The sequence below is a fragment of the Mytilus edulis genome, chromosome 5, assembly GCF_963676685.1.
Source record: "Mytilus edulis chromosome 5, xbMytEdul2.2, whole genome shotgun sequence".
Lineage (NCBI taxonomy): Eukaryota > Metazoa > Mollusca > Bivalvia > Mytilida > Mytilidae > Mytilus > Mytilus edulis.
The window spans coordinates 96,225,886-96,244,944 of record NC_092348.1 but is presented as its reverse complement, the minus strand read 5'-3'; the positions used below and the strand labels follow the sequence as shown (position 1 = coordinate 96,244,944).

Sequence of the window (19,059 nt, the reverse complement as noted above, 5' to 3'; positions counted from 1 at the left end):
CGATTAACTTTTTAATGCAATCAGTGATGATATAAGATATGAATATAAACAATGGCCTTATAAGAATGTGAGGAAGTAACCTAGGAATTGTGCACCGGCTATTATATAATTTCTATGGGAACTTTTCTCATTTTACGATTTGTTTTTAAACATAAGTCATTTGTCTGCACATTTTATTTAATGAATGGCTATTATCTATTTTGATTTTATTGAACCATAAAACTAATTTTTGACTCTTCACATTGAATAATCAGCGAAGCGGATTATGTAAAATGTGAAGAGTCAAAAATTAGTTTATGGTTCAATAAAATCAAAATAGATAATAGCCATTCATTATAAATAAATTTCTATCAAAAATAAGGCTCAAAGAACTTTTTATATTATTTATATTAACAATAACAACGTACACACATGTTGGCGTATGAAAACACAACGTCAGAGTGGGCGTGTCGCCATCAAAATTTACAACATTAAAAATAAAACTAATAATTTTAACCAATCAGAAGACAGTAAAAACACCAAATTTATTTATTCTCACAGAGACCATATCCGTTCAAAACGTGCTTCGCAATACTTCACTTCGTATGACCTCGTCATATAAAGTATAGTGGTTAGTATTATTAAATGATATGAGTAATTCAGTCCTAAGATATCAAAGGTACCGGGATTATAATTTTGTACGCATGACGCGCGTTTCGTCTACATAATGACGTTCATATCAAAATAGTTATAAAGCCGAACATGTACAGAGTTGAAGAGCATTGAGGATCCAAAATTCCCAAAAAGTTGTGCCAAATACGGCTAAGGTAATCTATTCCTGGGATAAGAAAATCCCTAGTTTTTCAAAAAATGCAAAGTTTTGTAAACAGGAAAATTTTAAAAATGACCATTTAATTGATATTCATGTCAATACCGAAGTGCCGACTACTGGGCTGGTGATATCCTCGGGTACGAAACGTCCACCAGCAGAGGCATCGACCGAGTGGTGTAAAGTTATGAAAGGTACAAGGATTATAATTTAGTAGGCCAGACGATCGTTTCGTCTACATAATACAGATGAATCAGCATGTGCAATACTGATGACGTTGCCCTGCCGATAGTAATCAAGACTTAATATTGCTTTTTGGAAAGGGCCATTTCGAAAAATACCAGGCCAAATACGGAAATAAGAAATCCTACAACGACTAACAAATGCCATTGTCGCTGTGCATAGAAAACATTTGTTTTGCATAATTTTAAACTTAAAAAGTGTAAACGAAGGTTCAGTGAGACCCCTTTTTGGCCCCAAAAAATAGCAGTTTTACAAAATTGTGAAAATGTAATCTTTTATCTATTTACTGGAAAGTAGAATGCTTCTGCTACATAAATATGGGCTGTTTTTGACAATACAATGCACATATATCGGTTACTAGCATCCTTAAGTCATGCTAAATTACTGAAATCTTCACAATTTTAACATTTTAGTTAAATTTTAGACGGTTTCTATCTTAAATGAAAGTGGCCGCATTCGTGATCATTCAGAATATTGAAATGTAAGTTGTATTTGATGATAATACATAACATATATAAAGGTTGAGGGTGAACACGGATGCGGCCACTTTCATTTTTGACAAAAACCATCTGAAAAGTGACGTGTTTTGGCATATTTGACAGATTTTTCATATTTAAGCTTGAATCGGACCGTTTTTAAAAACTATATCAGTTCAAATCTTTCACATAAACTAATTGAATTAATTGAAATAGACACTTAAGTGTTTAAAAAGTGTCCAAAATCTGTCGTTAGATGAACCTGATATTTGAGGCCAAAATCGGCCCTTACCGGACCTACTCCTTTCTTGTTTAGGGTTACAATAATTCATATTTTGTGAAGAACCACACTGAATCTACCAGAAAATATACAGAAGATGATATCAAAATGTTGGACTTTTTGATCGACAATATATTTGTTGAGTTTGGAGGATTTATATTTCAACAGACAGTCGGTATTCCAATGGGTACTAATTGTGCACCCCTACTGGCCGATTTGTTTTTGAACTCGTTTGAAGCAGAATTCATTCAAAACCTTCTAAAAGACAAAAAGAAAAAGCACCTCGCGAAATTGTTTAATTTTACTTTCCGATATATTGATGATGTTCTATCATTGAATAACTAATATTTCAGCCAATACTTACATCTCATATTTCCCAGTGAACTAGAAATTAAGGATACTACTCATACTAGAAGGACTGCTTCATACCTTGATCTTTTCCTCAATATTGACGCAGATGGACGACTTCACACGAAAATCTATGATAAACGGGACGATATCAACTTCCCAATTATCAATTTTCCATTTCACAGCAGTAACATACCTTCTGCCCTTTCGTATGGTGTTTACATATCTCAATTGATACGTTATTCTCGTACTTGTTCACACTATACGGACTTCATATACAGGAGTGTGCTCCTTTCGCAGAAACTGCTCCAACAAAGTTATGAGGAGGATAGATTAAAATTGTCACTCCGTAAATTTGACGGACACCATTACGAATTGGTTGATCTATACGATGTGTCTTTGTCCAAACTAGCTAAGGACATTTTTACCACGTATTAGATTGTGGCTTGTCATTACGTCTTCTAGTCTTTTATTTACCGAACGTGACTTATTCCCGATTGTGACTGTTTTGTTGAGTGTGAATTCGCATTATAAGACGTGTTACGATACTTTTCTATCCCAAATTCATGTATTTAGTTTTGATGTTATATTTGTAATTCTCATCGGATTTTGTCAAATGTCTTGACATCTTTTCTGTTATATTCGTGTGTTATGGTAAAGAAAATTAATCACCGCCTTCATTTATTAGATTTTGGTTTGGTTCAACGTAATTTTTACGATGTATTTCGTTTGCAGTTTGATTCAGAAAAACACCAACATAGCTATATAATATAGTAAATTGTCTAATTGCTATCTCAGTTTGATATTAATAAGTATTGCAATTTTCCTTTGTTATTAGATATAATATCAGTATTACAAATATAATCTTAAATCAATTCTAATTATATCTTATTTTTTAGAAATAGTTTTAGTCATTCAAATGTGACGTCATTTTGTGGTTTTTTTTACAATTTCAAATGTGACGTCACTTTGTTGTACGTTGAGGCTTTGGCTAACTCGGGTGTGTATTTTTTGTGCTGGATTATGTTGGTTTATGTAATGTATCCGTTTTTACTCTGTAGTTAGTTCGGTTTTATCATGTATATCTATTATGTAATCATTTTATAAAATTTACTGTTTGCAAAAGCATAAATTATTCTAAATAATAAGGATGTTATCGTCGTTCTCCTCTTATATTTATGCGTTTCCGTCAGTTTTAGTTTGTTACCCCGATTTTGTTTTTTGTCCATGGATTTATGAGTTTGAACAGCGGTATACTACTGTTGCCTTTACTTATTCCAAGCAGAAAACCCTAGCTGTATTGGGCACAACTTTTTTGAACTGTTGGTCCTCAGTGCTGTTCAGCTTTGTGCTTGTTTTGACCTTCGAACTTTTTTCATCCGAGCGTCACCGGTTAGTATTGTGTGGACGAAACGCACTTCTGGCGTATTAAATTTTAAACCTGGTGCCTTTCGTTAGCTATTTGTTAACATTTGTTATATATGATATGTACCAGAAATACAGTATTCAAACCGCCAACAATAGTACATAACACATAGCAAACCGTACTCACAAAAGAAACATCATAACTAATACCTGAATGTTGGATGTTTAAGTACGGACACATGTCGTATGGCAATGCGATTTAAGATAGTAAACTAGTAAAATTGTCATCGGTTTAGACACAGACACATCGTATAGATCAACCAATTCATGATGGTGTCCATAAAATTTATGGAGTATAATTTTTAATCTTTCCTCCTCATTATCCTCATTAGTCTGTTGAAGCAGATCCTGCGTAAGGAGCACACTCCTATATATATGAAACTCGTATAGTGTGAACATGCACGAGCATAAAGTATAAATTGAAACGACGGAGAAGAGGGTATGTTACTGCTCAAAAACGTGAAATTGATAATTAGGAAATTGAAATCATCCCGTTATAGAATTAAATTGAGAATGGAAATGGGGAATGTATCAAAGACACAACAACCCAACCTTAGAGTAGACAACACCTGAAGGCCACTAATGGGTCTTAAATGCAGCAAGAAACTCCCGCACCCGAGGGCGTCCTTCAGCTGTCCCCTAAACAAATATGTATACTAGTTCAGTGATAATGGACGTCATACTAAACTCCGAATTATACACAAGAAACTGAAATTAAAAACCATACAAGACTAACAAAGGCCAGAGGCTCCTGACTTGGGACAGGAGCAAAAATACGGCGGGGTTAAATAGAATGATTGACTAGTGGTTGCTTTACACAGCATCAACACGAAAACGCTATATCGCGGCGATCCCGTCATATAGCATCCTTCCCTGCTTAAGAAACATCCTGCGCAACCCGCTTGAATCTTTGATCAATTTTGAATTTTTTAACAAGAAATAGACAACTGCCTTTAGAATGTGGCAGTTTGTAACATATAGAAAGGTCAAACCGCTTATGAAGCTAATGTACTTATAAGCAAGTTGGTGATGAGTATCACTACATATTTGAATGTACGGCTTTTGCCCAATACGCATTATATCAAAGTTCATTTTACGCAATCAAATTTTCAGAACTAATTTCTTGTAAACGAAAAGCTTTTCTTAAGAAACTTTGTATATCATTGTATTCATATTATGTTTACTGTATATGTCATTGTTTTCTCTGTACTGATGTAAAGATATATAAACGAGTAGCATACCATGTCATAGTATTACTATTTTGGTCCTACTTTTGTAACCTATGCTAAAATTTGTTCATAGTTAATACCGGCGTCACAGCGTATAGCTCCGACGTATGCCAGGCGTGGTACACAATCATGTACGCTGCCAATACGCTAGTAATTTTGGATGCATTCAACCTGTCAATCATATCTGTACTGTGTGCACAACGGGCTTTAAGCGTGTATTGTACGTACGAGACGAGTACCTAAGTGTTTACCGGGCGTTCAATGCAAGTAACTTATATTGGCTTATGTCTGGCGTTTGTCTAACGTAGATGGAATGCAAGCTACGAAGGAAAAAAGGTCTGATGAACGTATTTAAGATGCGTCCCGGTCGTATCTGGCATGAGAATCCGTTCTTTCGACGTGTCTGTGACGATAAGTTATGGGGGTGTTTGTAAAACATACCCGCATATGTTTTAGTTAAAGTCGAACGATCTTGAAGCGTATACAACGTGCCCTAAACGTGTCTCAAACTTATCTGTAGCGTTTTCAACTAGCTTGTAGCGTATGCATTACGTGTGTGAAGCGTACAGATATACGCTTGACAAACGCTTAAGCTGGATGAAAATTTTTATGCTGCATAAAAAAATCCTGGAGTTATAGCGTTCACCAAGTGTATATCTTTGCATTTCGACGTACTTCAAACTTATGCAACGCGCGTTTAACGATTGCTTAGCGTTCCTATGGCGTGCAACTAATGTATACGGACTTTGTCAATTTTTACTGTACGTCTGTTGCACGCCGGTCTACATGCCGATGTGTGACGCCGGCATTACACATGACACATATACATACACTCTGTAGACGAAACGCGCGTCTGGCGTTTCAAATTATAAGCCTGGTACCTTTAATAATTGTAATAATAAACTGATGAAAGGAGAGGGACGACAGTAAACACGTCATTTTCTGTTAAAAACCCCAATTGGAATCTTTGTTAATATAATAGAAATTAATGCAACAGCCGTACAAGTGAGAGGTTTAGCGCTATAAAATCAGGTTCAATCCACCATTTTCTACATTTGAAAATGTCTGTATCAAGTCAGGAATATTACAGTTGTTGTCCATCTGATGTATTTTATCATTTGATTTTGCCATGTGATTAGGGACTTTCCGATTGAATTTTCCTCGGGGTTCAGTATTTTTGAGATTATACTTTTTTGAATAATAGGTTTCATTTAACTCTACATTTAAACTTTGTTTTGATTTATTACATCAATTGATACATCACAAAGCATTTCAAACATGTAAAACTGTTACTCAATCAACTCCATTATATTAACGGATATTTAAAAACGCATTATAAAACTTGCGAGATTGTTACCGAGTCATTCCATTACTTCAGCTGATATAAAAAAATCATCATGCAATTCCTTTGATTTTTTGTCGTTTTGAACGATTTATGTGATATGAACTACAGTAGACTACTGTTCTCTAACAATACAACTGTGACACCAGAAATCATGTATATGTGATAGTTTGTTTCTCAATACTAGATTTTTTTAACTTTGGTACTGGAATTAATGCTTACTAGTATTTGATATTTTAATATTTCATAGAATTACAAATAATTAAGCAGACTAACATATTTTATGAATTTATTCTACAAGTAAATATATTGAAGAGTTTGTAAACTATTATTAGCCAGCCACCTTTTTCCTCAGCATGCGTTGTACATATTCTTCGTAAGACACCTTTGACCACGCGAAGGAGGGATCGTTCAGTAGTTGTGGTAACATTTTGGTGTACGGATCGTAAAGATTGTATAACATTTCTCTCGTTGCATTTAACATTGGTTCGTACTGTTTGCCTCCCTTTGTCTTGTTCCTGATTTTCGTTAACAACAATCCGTATTTTTTCATTTCTGCTGGTGACAACGTCGCTACAAAACATACGTTAATAGTAATTACACGTTCAGATGTCTAAGTACAGTCTAAGGTTCTTACCATTAAGTCTAACTTTGAGGATCATATGTTTTTAAATTCTTAGCTAAGTCCATGTAAATACAAGCTACATTTAAAGAAACCTACATATTCACGAATACATCTATAATTAATGCAAACAAATTTTGAATGTTCCAATGTTACCGCTCCGTCAAGAAGCGAGAAAACTAGAAATGTTTGATATCGCGTGCCTAAGTAAATGTAAGTGCATGCGTCCTTATTTAACATCTTTCCAATACATTTAGCTTTGTTTGTAACTGATTCTTGACAAATAATGGGATCACTATCGTAAGTAGCGTTTTCATTCTTTTTTGCCTAGATCAACAATTAATTATGTGAGATAGAATTATTCTGGGTTTATTCCTATTATAATAGATTTCCTCTAGATAATGTGATATTTTGTAAAAGAGGGACGAAAGATACCAAAGGGACAGTCAAACTCATAAATCTAAAACAAACTGACAACGCCATGGCTAAAAATGAAAAAGACAAACAGAAAAACAGAAAAACAATAGTACACATGACACAACATAGAAAACCAAAGAATAAACAACACGAACCCCACCAAAAATGGTTGTATCTGACTCCTATCCGAACAGGTTTACTATCGATTTCAAATGAAATAAAATATTGGATTTTTACTCACACAGTCCGAGAAATTTGAATATTCTGTTCAATACTTCCTCTTTGTTGGTGACATATTCTTCCATTTTGATGAATATAAATTGTTCTCTTGGAAATACATCCAGCCATTCTTTGATGTACAAGTAATACATACTGTTCAATAACCGCACCTGTAAAACAATGATGTGGTTTAAGAAAGAAATCATGTCATAAAACACAAGTTGCTTTTAATTCTAATTTAATAAGATAGAATATGTTTTTTAAGACTGCAAAAGTTAGGTATGAACATCGTAAGTCATATCGGACTTTTCATTTTAAAGAACAAATGGTTTACAGCACATGGGTTAGAGTTCAAGCCAATTCATCTTGGTATCTTTGTATGCATTGTAGCACTAAGGTCAATATTGATGGCACATAACATTGGTCAGAGTTCAAGGCAATTCCTCTTACCTTTGTAGAGATTGTTGCACGGAGGTCAGGATCTAGGACACACTGTCTGTCACCTTTCATAGCTTTACATTCCATGAATTTATCAATAGCAAAATTCATTGTCTCGTGGAAAGCAAACTTATCATACTTTTTATCTTTGTTGAAAAAATGGTAACTTGAATACATTCTGAAAAAGATGATGGCAAACTTACAAATCACATTATTTGACTTTACGTTATAAATACGTGTCACTTTTAAGCGAGCAGTAAATGCAAAACAGAAAGCAGAATATAAGGTCATCTTTGCTTAAGGGAGTTTGAATTAATTTCCTACTAATTTCTTAATTCGTTAAAGGGCAATAAACCGCTTGAAAAAATACTAAATAGTTACTATCAACATCGGTAATAAATCTACAAGTCACATGCATAATAAAAAAAAGTAGACCAAAAGCATAACCAAGATTACTTAGTCTGACTATCAAAGATAATAAACCTCATGCTTTAGTCCTATTATCAGGGGTTGTAAACCTCACGCTAAAAATATTTACTGACTTTTTATGTTGACATATCAATCTTTTAAAATTTTAAAAATTTTATAACGTGTAAAAAATGTTAAAATCAAACCCAACAATTAATGAAGGGTGTCTTTTCTGGATTTACTTCATTAGGAACGCTCAAAGCTGGATATTTGAAAGCCAACTTGAAGGATATATAATAATCGAAACACTCGACGAGCTTAATCACCAACAGTACATAAGTAATAGCCAAATTATGATTAGGTCATTTTTTCATGGGGAAGTTGTTTTAGTTGTAAGCTTACCTTTCTATAGGGTCTCGTAAAGTGACAATGAACTTTGTCTTAGGAAGGACATGGCGTATAAGATGTGGAACCAACACTTTAGGTTTTGTTAGGTAAGTATTTTGTGGTATACGGTTCCATAAATACAACATCCATAAATAGGTAGGTGACCCTTCTCCTAAATACAAATAAATAAATAAAGTATATTAGTACAGTTGTAAGAATAGCACTTGTTTTGTTTTTGTTAAGCTGACCAATTTAAACAGAGACATGAGTTTGATTTCTACAGTGTAATTCCAAGATAACAGACGTTCGTACTGGGAATCATGTCTACCGTAAGTAATATTTTTTACTGAAATATGTACGTATATGGAGAGGTGTGAAACACAAAGGTTCTGAACCTATAGCTTATATATAATATATATATATATCTTTCTTCTGATCACCAAATACTCCCTGCGTCTTTATAAACCCTATTATTGTAAATCTCAGTATAGGTTTAAAAAGAGGCGTTATTGTTGAAGGCCGTATGGTGACCTATAGTTGTTAATGTCTGTGTCATTTTGGTCTCTTGGGACAGTTGTCTCATTGGCAATCAAACCGCATCTTCTTTTTTATATTAGCTGTAATATTCATGTTCACCGATTGGACTAAAATTCTCATACAGTTTTATAGCATACTAAAACGTAAATCTAAATAACAATAAGTCTGAAATAAACAATTAGCAATGCATGGACTCGATAAAATGTATCAGCGTTTCGTGTATACTTTAGTCCAGACAATATCAAATTAACCATCGAGATGACGTCCAATAAAGGCAACAGTAGTATACCGCTGTTCAAAATTCATAAATCGATAGAGAAAAAACAAATCCGGGTTACAAACTAAAACTGAGGGAAACGTATCAAATATAAGAGAACTACGAAACAACAGAGACGCAACACTAAAAAGATAGCGACCTCGTGTAGGTGGACTCTTCTTGGTCATTGTGCCATAGAATAATTTATTGGTTCTGTGTATGTTCAATTTTGTTAATATATCTTTTTTGAAAGATTTAAGCCATTTCAATTGATATTTTATAGTGTGTCTTTTTATGTTGTGATTGTTTCAGGTAAGGGTGAAGGTTGGTATTTATTAAAACGTTTGATCTCGCTGTATTTGTTTGCATCTGTCCTTAGTCAGGAATGTGATGTTTAGTGCATGGTTGTCATTTGTTAATATGGTTCATAGACTTCATAAGTGTTTCTCGTTTTTTATACAGATTAGACCATTGGTTTTCCCGTTTGAATGATTTTACACTAGTCATTTTGGGGGCACTTTATAGCTTGCTATTCAGTGTGAGCCAAGGCTTCGTGTTGAAGACCGTATTTTAAATCTATATTAATGGTTTAGTTCTTTACTAATTGTGACCTGGATTGAGAGTTGTCTCATTGGCACTCATACGACATTTTCTTATATCTACTTAATTTAGAAAAAAACATGTAATCTAAGTTACAAAATCACAAAATAGAGCACACAAGCAATCTAGAGAAGCACTTCATATAACCGACAATGTACATATGTTGCCATGATGCTTTTATAAGGTTATTTGTTACTTTTACACTTATATGAATATGATATATAGCCTTCGGCTGTTGTTTGCTCTATGGTCGGGTGGTTGTCGCTTTGACATATTCACCATTTCCTTTCTCAATTTTACGTATGTCGCCATGGTGTTTTGTAAGGTTACCTGTAACTTTTCCATGATATCCGGTTTGATCTTTACTCGACTCTATTACTTTGGCTGCATTTGAGAAATACTCGGAGTACTGCTTAAAGTTCTCACGCTTCCCTCCACTGTATGGTGGCTGCCATGTGCTTCCTACGTGAATAAATTTAAAAAAAATACAAATAAACGTGGTGTTTGTTTTTGTAAGAGCACTTTTATATTATGGAAATTAGTACGCCTCTCCTGATTGATCGAATAAAATAAATTGAACAGATGCGCATAATATTACATTGCACATCTGATGTTTGGTACCAGTCAACGTAATGAATAATTGCACATATGCTCAGTTAAAAAATGTCAATTTATTCATAAATGGTTTGTATATTCATATTTATATATAAAAGACAATAAATATAGCATTTTCAAAACGTTAACATTTATAAAATTTCAAGTTTTAAATATAACTGTATTAAATAAAATTATAGAACAAAATAAAAATGATTTATGAGTTATCTGTTTCAAATAAACGTTTGGATACTTGAATTACCGATGTTCGCTCCTTTTGTTTTTGAATTTTTGTCAAATATTTGGAATCCTCTGGTTTTATCGATGTAGTGCCATTAAAAAAATGTCCACGGTACTTTTCTTTTTATAATTTTATTGCATTAATAAAAAGCAATATTTGAAAATGGCATACATCTCGCAAGCACACGGACACTTCGTATATTACTGATTTTTTAGTTCCTTTATTTATATACTATCAATTCATAACAGCCTTTTAAAAAGAACAGAGTAGTCAACATCGTTTTAATACCGGCGTCACACATCAGCGTATAGCTCCGACGTACACCGGGCGTGTTACAAAATCATGTACGCTGCCAATACGATGCATTCAAACCTGTCAATCATATCAGTAACGTGTGCACAACGAGCTTTAAGCGTACATTGGGCGTAGGAGCAGCGTACCTAAGCGTTTATCGGGCATTCAAAAAATGTATGTTGGCGTATGTCTGGCGTTTGTCTAATTTAGACGGAATGCACGCTACGAAGGAAAAAAGTTTCTTGGACGTATTTGAGACGCGTCCCGGTCGTATCTTGGACGTTCTATTTTGGGGTGTTCACCCGCATACGTTTAAGTTAAAGTCGAACGATCTTGAAGCGTATACAAACGTTTTAAACGTTTTACTGTTAAAGAGTATGGCGATTAACTTGTTAAATACCTTATCGTTTTTAGACGTTACGCTAGAAGGAAAAAAACTGCATTTAAAAAAAACAATTGTTGCATTGAACTGATTCGGTAATTAATAAACAGTTTGACGCCTCAGTGGAAACATTATCAATCAACATTATGCGAAATGAATAAGAACAGCAACACATTAGGAAATACTGAAGAACTATATTATCTAGAAACAGTTTAATTAAACAAGGGATATTTTTATACCACAGTAAGCAGATATTATAATATAAGTTTTCAGGTCAGTCATTGCTTAATTCCACTGTTCGTAGATTATACAGTTCTACTTTATTTCTGTAACATCGGTTCTTATTAGTATTTATATTTCTAGTTATTCATATTTGACCTTTAGAACTTTCAGCATAATTATATTTATCATATATGGTTTTACTTAGGCTGGATCGGTGATCTTGATTCACTGCGCGAAGTAAGTGTTGGCACAGGATCCTAGGCTATCTTTGTAGACATCAATATAATATACTATCTATGTATTTGTTGCAATACGAATAACTAATACTTATGTGGGGGGGGGGAGGGGGGCGGGGCTCCTTATAGAAATAACCTGTAAACTCAGGTTCAACCACGTGAGTGTCTTGTTTTTACCACTAACACCCTAGGCATTACCTGTTAACCTCAGGTTCCACCACGTAATTTACTTGTTTTTACGATTAACACCTCTTATAGGGATGATATCAGGATGTGATATCAATCCGACTATAACTAATACTTCGAGACATTACGTTTACCGTAAGTTCCACCATGTGATTGGTTTGTTTTTACCATTAACACCGCTTATAGGGATGATATCAGGATGTGAAATCAATCCGACAAACTACTAGTAACACCCCTAGACATTACCTGTTAACCTCAGGTTCCACCACGTGATTGATTTGTTTTTACCATTAGCACCACTTAAAGGAATGATATCAGGATGTGCAATCAATCTGCTGAACAAATCCGTGGTAGCACATTTAGACATCCCGATCTGGAGGAAATACGGAAGACAGGACAGCTTGTCTGAATCATCGGGATACCAACATGGATTTCTGTAACTCGGTGAATAACGAGGTGGTTTCTGCAATTTATAACACTACATTTTATATATTTTTGATTATTTTAGTTGTACACCTGCTTTTTCATTGATGTACACTCTATTCCTGGTATATATAAACATAAGAAGATGTGGTATGCTTGCCAATGAAACCATTCTCTACCATAAAGGTCGTGGTGAAAACGTAGATTCCAGATTGCGCAACATTGAAGATGATGTTGACGAGCTTAAGTGGCGCTCAATGAAATCCAACCCTATCTTTACCCGGGAGAGGGGGTACTGACTATCCTTTTGAGTATAACTGTGCCGACAGCACTTGCCAAATCATACCCAGGCCTGTTCTAACCAGAAAACATTGAAAAACATACCCTGTTCTAAACAGAAATATTGAAAAACATACCCTGTTCTAGACACGCTCAGGAAATGTATACCTAGACCGTTTAAAGTAGATGCTGTTCTAGACTGAGATTCTAGACTGTATCTTAATCAGTTAAATAAGCGATCCTGTTCTGGACAAATCTCAAAGACATATACTTTTTTTTTTTAAAAGAACCTGTTCTCAGCAGCAGGGCATGAAAAAGCGAGTCTGTTCTAACCAGCAGGACATGAAAAGGGACCCTGTTCTAACCAGTAGGACATGAAAAAAGGACCCTGTTCTAACCAGAAGGGCACAAAAAGCGAGCCTGTTTTGCGGCACACTCATATCACTAAAAATATAAGAAGTAACCCCCGTGATCTTTACTAGCATTTAATTCCACTCGGCAGAAAACACAGATAATACACTTAATTCAAAAACCCAAATGTCGTAAGACAAAAATTAATATTAAAATCGCAGTTTACTTGATTAAAAACTATTTGTTTACCAAGCAAACAAAATAGCAAAAAAAAATTGAGAATGAAAACGCTATTAGAACTTAAAAATTAACACATAAACAGGTTCTGAATAACATTTTAACGCACTTTGCGAATGATTATTTTCCTTTTGTAATTCCTTTAAATCGCAAGACTAATGTAGACGGATTATTGCGTAATGACGTCTCTTTCGAACAGTTGCAATATGTATTATTAGTAAACGGTATTTACATAAAATAATGTAGAAAATCTCTTTTTAAAAAAACATTGGAAAAACATGTTATGACCGTTTTAAGATTTAATTCCATATGAAAACAACTTTTATTTGATTATATTGATTGTTTTCTGTTGTTATTATGTCTTTTAACAGATCATACATGATTTCCTAAGCTGTTATGCAATGGCAAAGATTTGTTCAGTTTGACAGAATATCAAATTCAAAATAAAACAATAATATTAATGAAAAATATGCAAAACTCATCGTTCAAAAGCAGATTGGTTTATGAATAGTTTGATGAAACAAATCAAGTTCGGACTTAATTAATATGAATGACAGCAAGTGCTTACAACTCCCTCCCCCGCATAAAACAAACAAGAGAGAGGGTCCGAGACCACCATTGTCGTCCCTTGATTTTCGTCCCTTGATTTTCGTTGTTCACAAATATAGTCCCTAGTGTTGACAGTGGGTTACTTGCCATTAATTTTTATACCCCTTCCAAATTTATTTCTCCATGTTCACTGCCTCAAATTGCAAGAAGGGGGTTGAAATTACACTGTAAAAAAATTTGGGTCCAGAATTTTAAAGGAAAGTAGTGATTTGGTCCAGCTGAAAAAGGTTGAAAATGAGCACTTCGGAAGCTGTCAAAAGATTTCAAGACGCCCTAAACATAAAATTGGCCATATTTTGAGTTAGAGGCGATGAAGTTTTCTATAAATTTGATATAATTTGTCCCAAAAGTAGTACAACACACTGTAAAAGTTTCTTTGAGAAAGCGCAGGTGGGATTTTTTTTATTTTCATTTATGTTCTAAAAGAAATGCACTACGAATTAATTGTGTTCTCGGACCAGAGAGGGTATTTAAAGACCTTGATATTACACACGAGGGTTTTGCATTGCATGGTAAATGTGCTTTTACATTACTCTGGGTGTACATAATGTTCTTATACGTTAGTCTGGACGTACAAAGTGTACTTATACGTTAGTCTTCACGTACAAACTTTTAGTGTTTAAAAATTTTATTTGCTGAAAGAGACACAGGAAACAAGTTTAACCAATAATTTTATTAATAAAGGCTTCTCCTTTATATAAATTTACAATTACACGTATACAGAGCCTGCAAAGTTCAGTAGATATCTAAAGGTAATTGTTAAATGAGGCATTTGCATAGTCTGAGAAAAAAAAGCATCAAACTAATAACAGAAGCTTTCTAACATTGAACCAACGAATCAACCTTTATTAAAACACATCTATGCTAGAAAGAGACTCAGAGGGTTTGTGTACGTTGGTTATATTTAATACTCGCCATGCAAAATATATATTCAGTTAGAAAGATAAATATTCACCATGCATAGTATGTCTTCAGTTGGAAAGACTGGTTTTTTCTCTGGACATATAAGTGTAACCCCTGTGTCATTACTTATATGAACCTGTGTCTGGACAAAACGTTCTGTGTCTGCTTTGGAGTTTATCCATGTTATCCTGGGAAGACTGTTAAAGTTTAATATTTTAGAGTAACAAATGACAGAAGACTGCTTAGCAAGATAAACATATATACATGAGCGCTTTAAATGAAAAGAACTTCAGTGAACACACAGTTAACATTGGTATTAGTTCGTGTTGCTCTGTTTTCTATGTTGTGTTTTGTGTACTTATGTTTGTCTGATGGTCTTTATCTTTTATGGTAATGGCATTGTCAGTTTATTTTTAAATTATGATTTTGAAGTGTCTCTGGTTTCTTTCGATTCTCATTGAATAAAACTAACGGTACCAATTTTACTGAACTAATTAAATTGTTTTTCATCTAAAAAAATCTGATAAATATACAGGTCCTGTGTTCAATACAAAAATAAGCAGATGTGGTATGATTGCCAATTAGACATCTAGTCTACAAAGCTCAACCGAAGCGGATATTAAGCAATTACAGGCAAACATAAGGACTTCAACAATGAAAAAACCCTTATTGTATGGTCGGCTATGAAAGGCCCCGACATGAAAATATGAAACAATTCAAACGAGAAAACTAACGGCCTAATTTACAACAAATATTTAACGAAAAACAATTATGATAAGCATGAACAACAACCACTAAACTACAGGCTCCTTACTTGGGACAGGCACATAAAGATGTGTCGGGGCTAAATATGTCTGTGAGAGCTCAACCCCCCAAGCTAAACTGGGACAGCGGTGTAAAATTAAAACATAAGAGTAAACTATCTACGTCAGGAATGTGATGTTCAGTAGTTGTCGTTTGTTGATGTGGTTTATAAGTGTTTCTGGTTTCTCGTGTTTTATTTAGATTAGATCGTTTTTTCCCCCATTTGAATGGTTTTACACTAGTAATTTTTGGGGGTCCTTTATAGCTTGCTGTTCGGTGTGAGCCAAGGCTCCGTGTTGAAGACTCTACTTTGACCTATACTTGTTTAGTTTTATAAGTTGTACCTTAAATGGAGATTTGTCTCATTGGCAGTTTGGCACTCATACCAGTCATACCACAAAAGGACAAAAAGTACAGATCTGAGAGAATTCGCAGTTACTGACTGCTAATTTAAAGCTATTAACAGCTAAAGAAAAAAAAGATGTATCTATGACTAAAACATCAATCAGCACACATCTAACAGCCAATGGATTTAGTTTTAAGACATCATTAACAGTCAGAGTAAAGCAGGACTTTGTGGAATGCCAAACCTTGAGTATCAACAGATTGTGGTACTGTAAAGATGTATGTGTAATATTTAGTATGGTTTAAATTAATAGATAACAAAAGCAATATTCACACTAATAAAGGCAATATTCAAAGATTTCAGTACAGTATTGAATAGGTAACATTTTAGAATAGTTACCACAAATTACTTAATAAAACATTTACTATGAATCCATGTTTCTACTCTGTAATGTATTTGTTTTTCGTTCATTTTTTATATAAATAAGGCCGTTAGTTTTCTCGTTTGCATTGTTTTACATCTTTATATCGGGGCCTTTTATAGCTGACTATGCGGTATGGGCTTTGTTCATTGCTGAAGGCCGTACGGTGACCTATAGTTGTTAATGTCTGTGTCATTTTGGTCTCTTGTGGACAGTTGTCTCATTGGCAATCATACCATATCTTCTTTTTTATATGTATATATAAATCTCATTTCTTACCTTACGGTAGCTGGTACTGTCTCTACTTTGATCGGTAGTTCCCGGAAAACAAAAATAACCAATAGAAAGAGAAATATTGTCAATCCATATATGATGTTCTTCTTCTGCATCGCTACTTGTATTTCAAATATTCAAACTTGGTGTAAGTTTTGATTGCTGTTGAGATCTTTTAAACAAAGCCGAAAAGTCAACATCGCTGTTAAAGAATTAGGCGGATTTTAAAAATCACACAAAAGGATAGTATGTTGCTTTAATCTAATAAAAATAAATAAACGTTGTTTATTATGTATCTGTATTGTTGTGTACAATATTAATTCCAAATAATAACATTTAAACCAAAACTTAATGTCAACACCCTGTTGAACAGGTTCGATCTTCGATAATAGTAAATGTGAATTATGTATATATATGTAGTACTATCTGAGTATTCCACTTGAAAGTTGATACTAATTATTTAGCTTTGGTCCTCATAATAATCTGAAGATAAAATGGTGTTTTTAAATGTTGACGCTAAAACAGAGATACTTTAAACAAATTAAAATTATTTTACAGTAAATACATTAAGATGACCATTAAATTGAAGTCTCTCATTTATTGCGCGTTTAAAATAATTCTACACCTCCTTCGGCCATATACTGACCACCTTGGTCAAATTGAAGATTGTGTAACACGAAGATTACTTACAATAACACATAGACCGTGTTCACAAAACTTACTTTTGTTACAAATGTGTATACTAAAACTATGTTACGCAAATCTAAAAAAAACAAAAAACCTAAAGAATGATAAAGAGTGTAACAAAGCAAAAAAGAGTTAAGAAAATCACAAAGACTTTATAAACACTACGGATCATATAAATTGCATTTGACTTTTATATATACATTCGGTATCTAGTGGATGCCATGCCTTAAAACTTTTCGAACTGCACAGGTTAGTCTGTTTAGTGTAAACAGACATTTTTGTCCATTATGTTAAGATAAACTTCAAAGAAAGATTGTGACAAAGTGAGATATATTATAAGAAAGGGATGGATGAAAATATCTGGTCGAACAACTGATGTTCTTAGACCATGCTGACTGCCATTGGCGATTGCCAAATAAACAGATCACAAGATGTAACAAAATGGATCTTATTATTAATTTAGAAACAGAAAACAATAAACTTATGGAAAAGATGTTATACAGCAAACATGGGGTGCAGAAATTTGTACACCACATCCGGATTTCGACAATTAATGTCTCTTCATTGATGTAAAGAATCCAACCGGTATTTGGAAAGCCATATAATATACCTCAATTTGGAATAGACTCTTGGATTTTGAAAGAAAGACTTTAGTAGCATGAACGGATCACATAAACACGAAGGCAAATATAATATACAAGCCCAAACGATAAGAATATAGATACAAATATCTCTGTAAAAATGTATTGGATAAAATTGTAAGCATTTAATACAATCATATATAATGTTGGTTATTTTCTTCCTTTATTTGGTTGTGGAATTATTAATGAATTTATTCTTTGAAGGAGAATGATAACTAATGAAAATAGATAATAAATTGATTTTAATGCATATTTTTAATACCTATATAAAAATCGAGAAACACTTATGAACCACTTATACCTGTATGATTTTTATCCAAAATGTTTTCCCGTTTGAATGGTCTTACACTTGTAATTTTTGGGCCCTTTATAGCTCGCTGTTCGGTTGAGCCAAGGCTCCATGTTGAAGACCGTAATTTGACCTATTATCATTATGGTTTACTTTTATAAATTGTGACTTGGATGGAGAGTCTTCTCATTGGCACTCATACCACACCTTCTTATATCTATTTGACCTATAATGGTTTATTTTTACAAATTGAGACTTGGATGGAGAGTTGTCTCATCCGCACTTATGCCAATTTATCCTAAAAATTTATTGCATGTTTGGGTGTACCCGAGAAAGAGGGACTATTGTTCTTTCTTCTTCTTCTTCTTCTTCTTCTTCTTCTTCTTCTTCTTCTTCTTCTTCTTCTTCTTCTTCTTCTTCTTCTTCTTCTTCTTCTTCTTCTTCTTCTTCTTCTTCTTCTTCTTCTTCTTCTTCTTCTTCTTCTTCTTCTTCTTCTTCTTCTTCTTCTTCTTCTTCTTCTTCTTCTTCTTCTTCTTTCTTCGTTAGTTACAATTCAAAGAAGACATATGGAAAAAAATTATCTTTTCATGTATGGTTTATCGTCAT

At 33.7% G+C, this 19,059-nt stretch overlaps 1 protein-coding gene across 1 annotated transcript; it reads right to left on the bottom strand.

Annotated features, from left to right (window-relative positions):
* Window positions 1-6,423: 6,423 nt before the first annotated feature.
* Window positions 6,424-17,060, bottom strand: LOC139524871 (carbohydrate sulfotransferase 15-like). The gene is made up of 8 exons (XM_071319999.1): window positions 16,843-17,060; window positions 15,045-15,189; window positions 12,437-12,653; window positions 10,366-10,497; window positions 8,658-8,814; window positions 7,860-8,025; window positions 7,432-7,579; window positions 6,424-6,724 (listed from the first exon to the last, which is right to left on the bottom strand). Exons 1-8 carry the CDS (start codon window positions 16,950-16,952, stop codon window positions 6,483-6,485), a joined length of 1,317 nt encoding a protein of 438 aa, XP_071176100.1. The 5' UTR covers window positions 16,953-17,060; the 3' UTR covers window positions 6,424-6,482.
* Window positions 17,061-19,059: the final 1,999 nt, after the last annotated feature.

Excerpts from the sequence above, each read along its gene's own strand:
- LOC139524871 (XM_071319999.1), bottom strand. The coding sequence starts at position 16,952 with ATGCAGAAGAAGAACATCATATATGGATTGACAATATTTCTCTTTCTA. Across the intron at positions 15,190-16,842 it reads ACAGTACCAGCTACCGTAAG|TCTTCCCAGGATAACATGGA; the intron begins GTAAGAAATGAG and ends AAACTTTAACAG. Across the intron at positions 7,580-7,859 it reads GTGCAACAATCTCTACAAAG|GTGCGGTTATTGAACAGTAT; the intron begins GTAAGAGGAATT and ends ATTGTTTTACAG.